We start from the raw sequence: 14,118 nt of genomic DNA, 5'->3' as shown, positions 1-14,118 counted from the left end.
TGAACTACTGTACCTAATGTTAGCTGGCTCATGACCACAGTCTGTTGAATAAAAAGCTAGATACCCAGCTTTTTGTAAATCACAGAAATGGTTTTGGACACAGAGTCCTTAGCCTGACACAAAAGAATTTTTGCGTGTGTGTGGCAGCCAATTTTATTTTACCCATTTTAATTTAATATTTTAAACCATTTTTTTTTGTAAATCAACCAAGGCAGTGTGCAACAAATCAAAACAATAAAAACAAAAACATAATGATAATATTCATTAGAAACGAGTTCTCTGTGCAGCTACAACACGTGGTCTTCTTTGTGTGGAGTAGTTCTCCAACAATGTACTCAGCTGGGTGGCAAAATGAAGCAGTCTCAATCGCAAGTACATGCGTGAAACCTTTCAAAGTGTAAAGGAAAGTAACAAGCTACTTGAACAGTGATTCATTTTTCTTGTTGGCCCTTTCTAGTTAGGACTTTTCCGTTTGTAAATAAGCTCAGTTCTTTCCTAGACACCACATGTTAAATGGAAAAGCAGAAAACATGCAATTATAGGCCACTCCTTATTTTTCTGTTCAACTGGGATTTCTCACAACATAACAAACCCCCCATCCCTCACCTTTCTGAAAGAAATAAGAGATCAGTGACATGGTGGATCCAAATATATAACATTTTAAAAAAAAACATCACAGGAGAACTCTGGGACAATAGCAATACTGCAACCTTGAGATTTGTTGACGAGGAATTGATAACTGAAGGCATACTATACAAAATTGTGAAACGATGCCACTTAGAATTCCTTGGGCAGGAAAGCTAAAACAGAGTTGTTTTCAAAACTTGGAAGTTTCTGTTTACAGTAATACCTCGGGTTACGAATGCGATCCGTTCCGGATCGCAGTTTGTAACCCGAATAGTTCGCAAACCGAATGCGATGGACGCCGCCATTTTGCACATGCGCAAATCGCGCGATCGTGCGCGCGCGGCGAAAACACTTCCGGGTTTGCGCAGTTCGTAACCCGAATTGTTCGCAAACCAAGGTGGTCGTAACCCGAGGTACGACTGTATTTAGCTTATTTGCTTTTCTGTGCCAATTCTCACTTTTGGAACCCAAATAGAAGCCAGCGTTACGATCCATAGCTCCAAGGTGAATTGAGTTTTCATTATTTCCCATATTCATAAACATTATAAAAAAAGTGTCACAGTCCTATACTGTACAGTCAAACCTCGGTTGTTGAACATAATCCGTTTTGGAAGACTGTTTGGCTTCTGAAATGTTAGACAACCGATGCATGGCTTCTGGTTGGTTGCAAGAGCTTCTTGCACTGAAGTGGAAGCTACGTCAGACATCCAAGCTCTGAGGAACGTTTGAAAACCGGAGCATTTACTTCCAGGTTTTCGGCATTCGGGAAACAAAATGTTCCAAAACAGAGCCGTTCGAGAACTAAGGTTTGACTGTACACACATCTAGGAGTGTTTGAGGGTTTACTTTGAAGTAGACCTGTATAGGAGAGCACTGTTTATGATCCAAAAGCCCTCCAGATGTTGTTTCCCCCTCAATCCCAGCCAGCATGACCAACGGTCCAGGGGTGATGGGATCTGAAGTCTAATGAGATCTGCAAGGCCACAGATTTTCTACCCTGGCTGAATTAAAGATTTTATAGAATTAGGAATTACTTGTCAAACTTCTTAAAAATATTTTTAAATTTTCCAGATTCTAAAACCTCCTTCCAGATACCTAGATAATGTTGGGTTCTGTTCCAGGAACTTGATAACTTCACAATGTGAAAGACAACATCAATGACTGAACTCCACAGAATATATTCTTGGAGGGTGGGGGGAATTCAGATAATTAAAGCAGTTTTCTGACCAACTTAATCCAAGGCCACAAATCATACAGAGGGGCTTTTACACCATCTAGAAAGAACACGAATTACCACCAAACACAGCAAAACAGGATAGTGTGCACAGAAGGAACTTTCTTTATTATTTAGGCAAAGATAGCAGAGCCCCACATCCCTGCAAACTAAGCATGAATTTAAAGCATAGTACTTCTAATGCCCTTCATTTGTTGTGCCCACATGTGGGAAGGACTGTGAAAACTGGCCAGGCAACATAACCGACACAAAACAAATAGGAAAATCTTAAATGAAAGTAAAGAAGACTTCACTCTTGTTAATCTGTCTTTTGCAAGATAGCTTTACTTGATGGGACTCCTAGCATAACATAAAGCCTTCAAGATCCAGTAATCGTACATCCTTATATGGATAGAAAAAAATATTTTATTTCGCAAACAGTCAAGTATCTTATATGTGGTGTCTGAATGCTACTCAGATGCAAGGTTCCAGGAAGGAAACAGATTTCCTCATCCTGTTCACGTTTGCAAATTGCCAAGTTATCAGTCTGGTGAACTCTGGCCAGCAGTAAAAGGCTGAGTGACATGTTTTGGCAGTGATATACAGAAGGGATGACATGTGGGCTAGTGGAGCCCTCGGAATTTAAAAGCAGACGCAAAGAGCAAACGAGAAAACATTGCTGAGGTAGATTAATAGAGAACAATTAGACTCCACGAAATATCAGGACTCTCTAAACCTCTCTTTAGTGTTCACTGGCTGAAGTGGATTTCATTCCTAGAACGCAATCCAACTACCGGTATTTTGCTGTGGGAGTTACAATAACTTTTCTACAACTAAATTGAACAATGGTACAGTTACCGTTTGAACAAAATGGTCAACCTCCTTGAAAAGCTTTACTATCACTAAGAAAACTGTTGTATAGTTTTTTCAGCTGAAAACTACATATTTATTTATTTAACATTGCTTAATATTACAAGGACCTCTAAACAAATGAAATACAGTCGTAACTTGGTTGTTGAACGCCCTGGAACTCAGATGTTTTGGCTCCCAAATGCTGCAAACCCGGAAGTGATTGTTCTGGTTTGTGAACGTTCTTTTGGAACCTGAACGTCTGGCGGAGCTTCCGCGGCTTCTGATTGGCTGCAGGAGCTTCTTGCAGTCAATCAGGAGCCGTGATTTGGTTTTGGAAGTCGAACGGACTTCCAGAACAGTTAGATTTCATTTAGTAAGATTTCAAAATAGTAGATAAGCACAAGATTAAAAGACAAAAAACAAACCAAACTATCACAAATTAATCTGAGCCATGTACAAAATGGAGAATTAAAAATTAAGATTTCAGGAAAACTTTGATTGTACAGGGGGAGGTAGTCTGAAAGATATGCTTTCCCCTAGCTTGGTTTAGGACTTTAAATGTCAGCAACAATGCCTTAAACCCTGTATTACAGCAGGCAAGAGCAGGATTCTGGGAAATTCAATAATGGGTTTACACAAGTTCTTCTTCTTCTTATCTTGAAGAATTTCCTTCTTCAGAGGAGGGAATCTACTCATATATTAGGCCCGCTGATTACGGATAACATTTTTTTTTAATGCAGAAGCTATGCTTGGCTGCTTTTTGAAATATGATTTGAAGCTCCTAGTAACATAGGGATAACAAGGGGCAGTAAAAACTATTAGCTCAAGGCAGGCTACTAGAACAGAGCAAGACGCAAAAGTAACATGAAATAAGTCCTCAAAGGCCAATTTAGCACTTAAGAAATAATTCAGTCGAGGGGAACATAGGGTAAATAAGTATTAAACATAATGTATAAGCCTGCACTCCCATAGCCCCCTCCCTGTTGATGTGCTGGGCATGTAAGAATTATGCAGTAAACACTTCCCTGCCACAAAATCCTGGGAAGACAAAAAAGTCATTTATCTTGAGGGCAGTTCAAAGAACTTAATATGAGATTGGATAAATGCCAGTGTATGCTTTCCTGTTTGCTATTTCTCTCAGCCAGCAGATTATTTTTTTTTTAAAAAAAATAAAAACCCCAGTGATCAGTATTTCCTACTAGGGAACGAGAACTGCTAGACAGACCTAAGCATGTGTCCTCTTGCATTAAAATATAGGTATTTCTAACTCGTAAGCTGCTGGACTGGCATGTGTCATTCAAAGGCATAAACCACTTTGAAGCACATGGCAGAGGAAAGGTCAGCTCAGTGGAACAGCATTTGGTCATCGATCACCTGCATATCCAGGTAGGGATGGGGGAAGACTCCCTGCCTGAAACCCTGGAAAGCCGCTGCCAACCAGCATAGGCGATACTGAGCTAGATGGACCAATGGGCTGATTCTGTACATGGAAGCTCCCTCATCTTAAGGCAGCACAGCAGCATTTTTTAAATTAAAAAACAACTACCCTATCTTTCAACAACCAATGAGATTCAAGTAGAGAAAAACCCACTGAATAAATAAAATTATAAAGATGTTGAGAAGTGCCCAGCTACCTTAAAGGCAAAGCCAGCCTGCGGCATCGCTGCTTAACACCTGCCATCTCCCCTCCCTTTGTGCCCTAACTATTGCACAAGAAGAACACCAAGATTGGTGAGTTCATTTTCCTCATGGGCACGGGGGGGGGGGCAGAAACTACCAGTTAACTCCTTTGGCTACTAAAGCCATCTATGGCCTTTTAAACTGGGGAGAGGGTATTGCTTGTGTTAGTTACAATTGGCATGTATTTTTGTGTTTCTATATTGTAAATCGATCTGTGATCCTTGAATGAAGGGTGGTTGAGAAATTTAAATAAATAGACTATCGAGCGAATTCAGCCTGTTTCCCCCCCCTGCCTCTGCACGGCCAGAGCATACAAGATTTCTGGGTTGTTCGAAATATACAGTCAAACCAGGGATCCCAAATAAAGAAGCTACATTAAGATTAGTGATTGACATGTATGGGAGGAAGGAGAAAAACGACAGGTGGCGTAAAATACAAACAAAACAATTCCCTCTCTAAGGTGGTCTCGCCAGCGTCACAGGTAATCTTTGCTCATCACCAAAAAAAAAAAAAATCATTTGAGATTCCTCTTTTAAGATTTCTCTTTAAATAGCTTGTGCTTGCTAGACAATCTCAAATGTATTTTGTGATGAGCAAAGATGGCGACAATGGGCGATGGCAACAAATGGGGAATAACCCCCATTTTAATCATGGAATGGGTGTGTGCATATGGATGTGGCAGGATCTTCCCATTGAATAGGTCCATGTGTGCCTAGGATCCCTCTTAAGCACAGAGTTTTAGACGTTCAGAATGTCCATCACATAGACAAGGAGCTGCTGGGGTGGGACACCAGCGGTTCTCACAACCCAGAAAAGTAAAAGACGTGAACCGAGACAGTTTTTTCACCTACTCCTGGAAGACAGAACAAATCGCGGCTGTGCACCAGGGAGAGTGCTTGACATGCAGTCAGAAAGTCTCTACCTAATGCGGAAGGCAAAGCATTTATGCCACTGTGTTTCAAGGAGACAGATATTTTATTCTTAGGTTCCCCCCTCCACAAGATATCCTGTACAGCTACTTCATTATTTTCTTTTACTTATTTTGGTTTACCTCCCTATCCCTGAAGGGACGCCAAGAAGTCAAAGGGGCAGCAAAACAGAGCTTTCACATTATATTAAATGACTAGACCAAGCCAATACGGATGTGAAAGAGCCACTGGAGAAGGGGAAGGGTGGGCCGAGATGTCCAAAAGAAGGGGGAAACGTGGGTTTTGCAAGAACTTTTGCAGTTACAGAACCCAGGGGGATAACTGCGTTAGTCTGTAGCAGCATCAGCAACAACAGAATCTAAAGCCCTTTAAAGACGAACACATTTACTGTGTCAAAGTTTGGCAGACCAGAACCCACACTCCGACAAAGTGAGCATTCATTGAAAGCGGAGGCCAAACTAGTGTGCCAGTCTTTAAAGCACCAACAGAGTCTGTCGTTTTTACTGTGACAAAGGCCCTTACTGACAAAGGTTTAGCTCTTTTCTGTTCTGGTTCTTAGGTGGGCTTTGTTCCTTTCCTGTTTATTTGTTGGTTTAGTTTATGCGGCTGTATTAATTTTATGGACGCTTCAGTGTTGCTGTCTTTGCTATTCTCTGGAATGCTCTCAGCATCCTTCCAATGGCCAGTGTCTCTGTGCAAATCGACTTCCTGGACAGACACCTCTGCTTTGCATTGTGAGAAGCTGTGCAGAAAGTGCTGCACATATATCCCCCCCCCCAGTGGCATATGCAAAGATCTTTTATTTATTTTAAAACAATTTCATACTATGAACAACACCCTTATGTTAAAAAGCCTAAAAATGACCCCTGTAACAATTATTCAGAGATACTAGTTAGATAAGATATCTTTATTGTCATTGTCCCCTTGCAGGAACAACGAAATTACTCGGTTGCTACATTCAGCTCCGCATTCAATACCATTCTACCGCGACGTCTGATAACTAAATTGGGAAATCTGGGGCTCCCGCTATCACTCTGTGGGTGGATACTGGACTTTCTTTCAGATCGCTCTCAGAGGGTCCGGTTGGGCCCTTATATGTCTAATATGCTTAGGACTAACACAGGAACACCACAAGGATGTGTGCTTAGTCCGCTCCTTTATACTCTTTATACATATGATTATGTCGCTGCCCACCCTAGAAATAGGGTTGTCAAATTTGCAGATGACACAACCGTGATCGGGCTCATCTCTGATAAGGAGGGTGAAACGGACTACAGTGGAACCTCGGTTTATGAACACCTCGGTTTATGAATTTTCAGTTTATGAACGCCGCGGACCCATCTGGAACGGATTAATTCATTTTCCATTACTTTCAATGGGAAAGTTCGCTTCAGTTTATGAACAGACTTCTGGAACCAATTACACCCATGCTTCAGTTTATGAACGCTTCAGTTTAAGTACTCCGCGGACCCGTCTGGAACGGATTAATCCACTTTCCATTACTTTCAATGGGAAAGTTCGCTTCAGTTTATGAACGTTTCAGTTTAAGTACTCCGCGGACCATCTGGAACAGATTAATCCACTTTCCATGACTTTCAATGGGAAAGTTCGCTTCAGTTTATGAACGCTTCAGTTTATGAACAGACTTCCGGAACCAATTGTGTTCATAAACCGAGGTACCACTGTATAGAGATGAGGTGGAGCGGCTGACAGAGTGGTGCAGAGTTAATAACTTGCTCATAAATACAAAGAAAACAAAGGTTGCCTCAAACCCAGGGGTCAGCAAACTTTTTCAGCAGGGGGCCGGTCCACTGTCCCTCAGACCTTGTGGGGGGCCGGACCATATTTTGAAAAAAAAAAAAAGATTTCCTATGCCCCACAAATAACCCAGAGATGCATTTTAAATAAAAGCACACATTCTACTCATGTAAAAACATGCTGATTCCCGGACCGTCCACGGGACGGATTGAGAAGGCGATTGGGCCGCATCCAGCCTCCAGGCCTTAGTTTGGGGACCCTGCTCTAACCCCAAACAGTTTCATTCAGGTACAATCAAATTGTTTAAGTCACGAATGCAGAGCTTTCCTTGCAGTTTTTTTCTTCTTCATCACAGTGGTAACAAAAAACAAACAAGCCCACAACTGGGCAAGTTACCTTTCCAGATCTCGGAACTTATGTGGGGGGCCATCGGGGCAAGCATGACAAAGAGAGTTGCCAAAGCATCTTCAAATTCTGCACTGTGAAGAACAACCGGCTGTGAGGCTTGCTGCAGGGAAAAGAAAGAAAGGGAGGAAGAAGAATAGATTGTAAAATGTTAACACTTGATAAAGCAGCTACTCATGAAGAGAAATGACAGTATGAAAGTAAAAAGGGGACAAAATTAAGAGTTGTGCCTTGAAAAACAGTATTTCCTTTTCACAGTAAGATGTCAAAGAAAGCCATAATGTTTCTGCCAGCAAAACCACGGAGAAAGAGAGCTATATGCGGAACGCACACGCATACAGAAAATTCAGAAAAGTTAATGGATACTGCTAAGCATTCAGCAAAAGCAAGCCCTTGGGATTCTGTACGGATGCCAGAGAATGCTTATGAAGATCAGCTTATAGGATTAGAGCCTCAAAAAGTACATTGGAAACTGGAATAAATTCATAATTCCGTTTGTAAATGTGAGAGATAAGCTACACAAGATGGATAACTCTGGCTGGGTCTGTGCTTTGCTTGGGCTCTTTGTCAGTATTCCAGCTCTTTTGCGCCTAGGGTTAGCCTTTAAAAAACCAGATGCAAAGCTGTAGGAGAGGGAGTTTTCCAAGGGTCACCATTTCTTTTGGCAATGGAAAACAAATGTTAGTTGCTGGGCCTTATTTCTTTATTACATTTATATCTCACCTTTGCTCAAAGAAACTTGAGGTTCCTTTTAGCATTACAATAATTCTGTAAGATAGGATACCTTAAGAGACACTGAGCGGCCCCAGGTCACCCAGTGAGCTTCATGGCCAAATGGGGATCTGAAGATATACAAGCCCATTCTAAAGAATGCACAGGAAGGGAAAAGAAGGCATTGCTGCAGGGGAATAGCCTTGCTTGCTACTTGGGGGGGTGGATTTATGGGTTTGTTTTGTTTTTGTTCTTGTTTTTATTACGTACTTTGTGGTTTTATTTTGCATCTTATGCTGTAAACCAGGCATCCCCAAACTTCGGCCCTCCAGATGTTTTGGACTACAATTCCCATCTTCCCCGACCACTGGTCCTGTTAGCTAGGGATCATGGGAGTTGTAGGCCAAAACATCTGGAGGGCCGCAGTTTGGATGAAGGGCTGTATATAAACTAATCAATCAATCAGTCAGTCAGTCAGCCAGGTGTTTGTGGTTAGATGTATCCTGCTGTGCTCTCCAGTTCTAAATAAATACAATTTAAAAGTTCAAAGAGTGAATGGAATACACAGTTGTCTTGCTTGTAATTAAAATGAAAACAATAGGTGCCTCTGATACTCTGCAACTGTATTCCACTCAATAATCAGAATAGCAAAAGCAGTTCTGATTGGTTGAAGACGCACGTTTTCCCCAGGTGCATAATATTGTGCTGTGACCAAGTACATAGAAAATGTGAGGTTCAGAGGAGATATGCAAGTTGTGTGCAACAATTAAGAGATAAAATCCATTTATTAAATGCACATAATCTCTCACCTAACCGCACAGCAAGCCCTCATTCTGTGAAAAGCCTCGTTGGCAGGTTGACATTCCTTCTAGGAATCCTATCACACCAACAACTTGTTTGACAGCTGCCTACAGATCTATCAGAAGCATTCATCATCAGACTCCTTTAAGTACACTGTGTGTGTCTATTGCGGTTAACACAAAAGGATCATTTCAAAAGTGAAATAAGAACAGATTTCACTGCTTTCTGATGCAAGTAAACCTTCTTGGGCTTGTTCTAATCTTAGCTTTCATACTTCCTGGTTTCAGGTGGGTGTGATAGTCAATATTCTGAAATGCAGATTAAAAACTGTGCTATCACACTACTTAAATCCTCTTAGGTTTTATTCTATACCCACCAATCTGTTAAGAGTGTGAACACATGGCCTATAGAGAAAGACCTTGTTAGACTCAAGGCAACTGTAGTTTCAGTTTCAACATGCACAATCTTTGCCAGGTGATATAGTCAACAGCTGTCCTAGCTCAGTTAAATTTCAATTTTCTTCAAAAGGCAAAACAAAACAATTGTTTTCCTAGGCAAGGAAAACAAAACAGACTGTAATATATGTTCTAATTTTCTGTCTAGTAATATTTACAAGGGTGAAGATTTGTTAGATATTAGATTAATTATTACTGGTCTTCAGCGATACTGTACTGGGAATGCCATATTTAAGCAATTCTAAAAAGGAGGATTTCAAACATTCCAAATCAACAGGGGAAAATGCACTATGGATCAAAATGATCTTAGGGAAATGCAAAAACTAAAAGCTTTTAGAACATTTAAACCACCAGCTGCACCCTTGCTGCTAAGCATGGATCTGTAGTGCACATCAGTACCGTAAAAAAAGTTATTAAAATATGATAATTTACATGGCATACTCACTGACAACGTGTTACTGAGGCCCATCAGTCGAGCAATTGCGGTATGAAATGAGAAATCATCCTGGAAGAATTCAGTTACCTAATTGCACAAAAGAAAAATGCTCTCTCTTTGGTTAATTCAATTTACTACAGCTCTGCAATTTTTGCTTATTTAAACAATGTCTAGGCATTCCTTTACTGAAACAAACAGGGTGCTGCATAAAGGCTGGAAGTAGAAATGCAACGGGGTAGTCAAAATAGAAATTTATTGATCCAACACATTTTTGACCCAACTAGTCCTTCTATCCATTTTTAATTATAGAACTGGTTCTACATACACGCAGGTCCCACTATCAGAACACAGTGAGTTCTCAAGAAATGGGTCATTAGGCAAACATTCACATAGTGAGCTGATGATTTCTATTATTTCCCATGGGAACATTTCTCATCTATGCTTCCTCTCTTCATGCTTTCTGCCTGAAACTGCTGTAGCCAATCCGCAAGAGCCCAACAGGAAAAACTGTTATGTCCAATCTCTCCACTACCAATGGTTTCTGCCTAAAATAGCTGCTGTCGACCAGCAAAACACAAACAAGTAAGGAAATGGGAAAACCCCAGCGGTTTGGATATTTGAGTCAACCCTTTTGTGGAGCAAGGTTTGGGGATAATCCTTTGTGTTCAGATAACAAGCAATCTGATAGCAGGACTTGCATGATTTGTATAAAACTATCTTAACAGACAATCTGTATGAAAGTCATAATAGTACTGTTATAGACATTAGTACAGTATATTCATACTTATTTATTAAAAGTATTTATAATCTGTCCTTCATCCTATAGATCTCTATAGATGAACGACTAAAATACCTATAGAGTATGACTGGGATTAGTCCCATACTAGCAAATGTGCAAAATAATTCTGAAGTGGAGGGAGGTTTCAAAAGCAGCTTGAGCTATAGCATTTTTATTTTTATTAAGCTTGAATATTTCTCAAGACAAATTTCTATAGAAAATTTCTCTAAAGAAATCTGGGGAAACCTGAAGTATGTAGTTCTTTGAATCCTGGCAAAACAGTCACAAACTTGGATTTGGACAGTCAAAAACAACTACTTGTGCCTCCCTGGAAAGACTTGCTTCATAAGAAGATTCCCGATTACATACTAGCCTCAAGTACAATTTTGCGTAAAATATATATTATTGTAGATAAATTATATATTATTATAGGTACAAAGTATAAGCACAGTACTTTATGCACATAGGCATAAATGATCATGAGGCCTCATCCACAAACTGACAGAAAACACACCTTTAATAGGCTTCATAGGTTGAATCCTGACAAGACAGAAGTACTGTTTTGGGGGGACAGGAGGCGGGCTGGTGTGGAGGACTCCCTGGTCCTGAATGGCGTAACTGTGCCCCTGAAGGACCAGGTGTGCAGCCTGGGAGTCATTTTAGGCTCACAGCTGTCCATGGAGGCGCAGGTCAATTCTGTGTCCAGGGTAGCTGTTTACTTGCTCCATCTGGTATGCAGGCTGAGACCCTACCTGCACGCAGACTCTTTTGCCAGAGTGGTGCATGCTCTGGATATCTCCCACTTGGACTACTGCAATGCGCTCTAGTCCAAGTGGTTACTTTTGAAGGTTACCTGGAAACTGCAACTAATCCAGAAAGCGGCAGCTAGATTGGTGACTGGGAGTGGCCACCGAGACCATATAACACCTGTGCTGAAAGACCTACCTTGGCTCCCAGTAAGTTTCCAAGCACAATTCAAAGTGTTGGTGCTGACCTTTAAAGCCCTAAACAGCCTTGGCCCAGTATACCTGATGGAGTGTCTCCACCCCCATTGTTCAGCCCGGACACTAAGGTCCAGCGCCAAGGGCCTTCTGGTGGTTCCCTCACTGTGAGAAGTGAGGTTACATGGAACCAAGCAAAGGGCCTTCTCGGTAGTGGCACCCTCCCTGTGGAACGCCCTCCCATCAGATGTCAAGGAAATAAACAACTATCTGACTTTTAGAAGACATCTAAAGGCAGCCCTGCTCAGGGAAGTTTTTAATGTTTGATGTTTTATCATGTTTTTAATATTCTGTTGGTGGGGTATAAATAGTAATAATTAATAATAATAATAATAATAATCCTCAGGATTCAGCACTGAAAAATCTTTACTCAGTTTATCAAACCAGTAATTCTCTTAAGTGTAGTTCAGAACTGTTGTCATCCTCAAGAATCAGATCTCTACTTGATGGTTTCGTCTCGCCCATACAGCCAAGATCCAATGTTATGCTATCACAACCTATATTGTATGGCACCCTTTAATTCTTCACACACTTGTAGGAGACCATGCCACAGCCACAGGTATCTGGACCAAATGATTTCCTTTTGGGTGGGGTCTGGCATAACGTGCGCAGGCCAGAGGAAGATGTAGAAGTGAAAGCTGAATGTATTAAATGTGAAAACATTGTGCCTTATTAAATCATTTGTTCTCCAGTAGGTGCTGGAAGAGGCAGAATGGCTGTGTCTTTTCTCAAACATTCTCTTGTGGCACCTTAGGGCCTAACAAATTCATTATGACATAATCTAAGTGGACCGTAGTTTATTAAAGCCTATGTTGACATTATGCCACAATAAATTTGTTGGTCTTTCAAGGTGCCACAAGAATCTGTTTCTGGTGAAGAAAACTAACCCCTCTGGAAATTGTCTCAAATAATTAACACTGAGTAGGCTTCCAAGGAAGTTACTGCTAGATGTTTATCTTCGGCTTTTAAGATAAAGATGATGTATGGTAGATCTAAGTGTGCCTGGCTGTGCAGCGGGATAAGGATTATCACTATCCAGCAGCATTTTATAAACTGTTCTTGCTTTCTTTATCGGTGCTTCAAGCTGTGCCACACAAAACAAAAGAAATGGAAGCACTTAAGGAATTTATAGAGTGTAACATTGGTATATTACCTGCAGAGCAACAACTTTATGAATGCAGAGAGACAATTCTTCTACATTGCTTTATATCACTTCTAGCTTTTTCACATCTGGGGAGTAGGGGATCATTATCGTATGCCATTATGGAGTCACATTTACTTTCCTCGGCTTAAAGAGGGGGGAGTTTTAAAAGCAGTAGAGAAAAGTAATCAGAAGACTAATCTACTATATATCTTGGAAAGTGAATTGTCTGTCTGTCCATTTATTTGTTCTCTATGGGTCCAGCTGCCTCTTAAGAGATTGTCACCAAACTCGGCACAAAGGTTTCTGAGGTGGGGACAGCACTCTCTGTTGATGTTTGGATGCCGCCCGCCATTTTGAATCAAGATGGTAGACTGACACATCACTTTGGTGTGACTTTACCCATTTGGGGGGCATAGGTTTGGTTGCCTCTTGAGATATTGTCACCAAACCTGGCATGAAGGTCGCCATTTTGAATCAAGATGGCAAACCAAAATGTGACTTTGGCATGGCTTCCCCTGCTTCTTTGTGTGACGGGTCAAAACTTACGTATTACCACTATCCATTTAACGGTAACGAGAGGGAGTGGGTAGGTGGGGGGTTATAGCACTCCCCGCTAGTATTTTATTAAAATAAAAAGGACATTATATTGTTAAAGCTTAGTGTGACAACAAAACATCACTAAAAACAAAAAGGACTCCATCATTTTTAGAATAGCCGGATTTTTTCTAACCTCAGAGACAGTGATGTTCTTCTGCTCCCAGATACGCTTGACTTCAGCTTTCTCTTTCTGATTCAGGAGCTGTGGACTTGGCAGAGTTCCAGAATTCCTAGCTTCAATAAATTTGGTTGCTAAGTTCCAGAGGCGAGATTGCCATCTTTCCACCCCAGGGATTGCATCAGCTGAATGAAAAATGGCAGGAGAGAGAGGTTTTCATTAGCACGAGTTAAGATAACATTTTCAGAGGGAGAAAAAGAAGTTAAGACAAAAAGTCCCCTCCCTTTTAATGAGTCAGCATTTAATAGTTTTGAAGCTAGCAAATACTTTAACATACAACTTGCAAACGGAGTAAAATAAATTCACTGCCTTATTGCTATGGCAGCTACACTTTATATTTGAAATATTCAGAAGTATTTCCCTTTTTGTTTTTAGGCTGAACGCCTAGTGACAGAAATGCCTTAACAGAGAAGGCCCCTTCCAGCGTTGATGTAAAGTGATGACAAACACAAGTACTCTCTCAGCAGAGAGGTCAAAGAAGATGATGCAGTGGTGCAACTCGAGGAGCAAAGATAAAGGCTGCTGGTGCAGAATTCAGCAGCCAGGTTGCTCA

At 41.0% G+C, this 14,118-nt stretch overlaps 1 protein-coding gene across 4 annotated transcripts in view; it reads right to left on the bottom strand.

The window, feature by feature from the left end:
* The window catches only part of LARS2 (leucyl-tRNA synthetase 2, mitochondrial), a 59,855-nt gene that overhangs the window by 5,468 nt on the left and 40,269 nt on the right, over positions 1-14,118 (bottom strand). For all 4 annotated transcript variants that reach the window (XM_035129425.2, XM_035129423.2, XM_035129424.2 and 1 more), the window contains 3 exons: positions 13,521-13,690; positions 9,877-9,954; positions 7,456-7,567 (listed from right to left, as the gene is read on the bottom strand). In XM_035129425.2, coding sequence (XP_034985316.1) covers positions 7,456-7,567; positions 9,877-9,954; positions 13,521-13,690 — 360 coding nt within the window. The remainder of the gene's footprint in view (positions 1-7,455; positions 7,568-9,876; positions 9,955-13,520; positions 13,691-14,118) is intronic.

This window comes from Zootoca vivipara, chromosome 12 (genome assembly GCF_963506605.1).
Source record: "Zootoca vivipara chromosome 12, rZooViv1.1, whole genome shotgun sequence".
Classification (NCBI taxonomy): Eukaryota; Metazoa; Chordata; class Lepidosauria; order Squamata; family Lacertidae; genus Zootoca; species Zootoca vivipara.
This window is presented reverse-complemented; position numbering and strand designations above follow the sequence as displayed.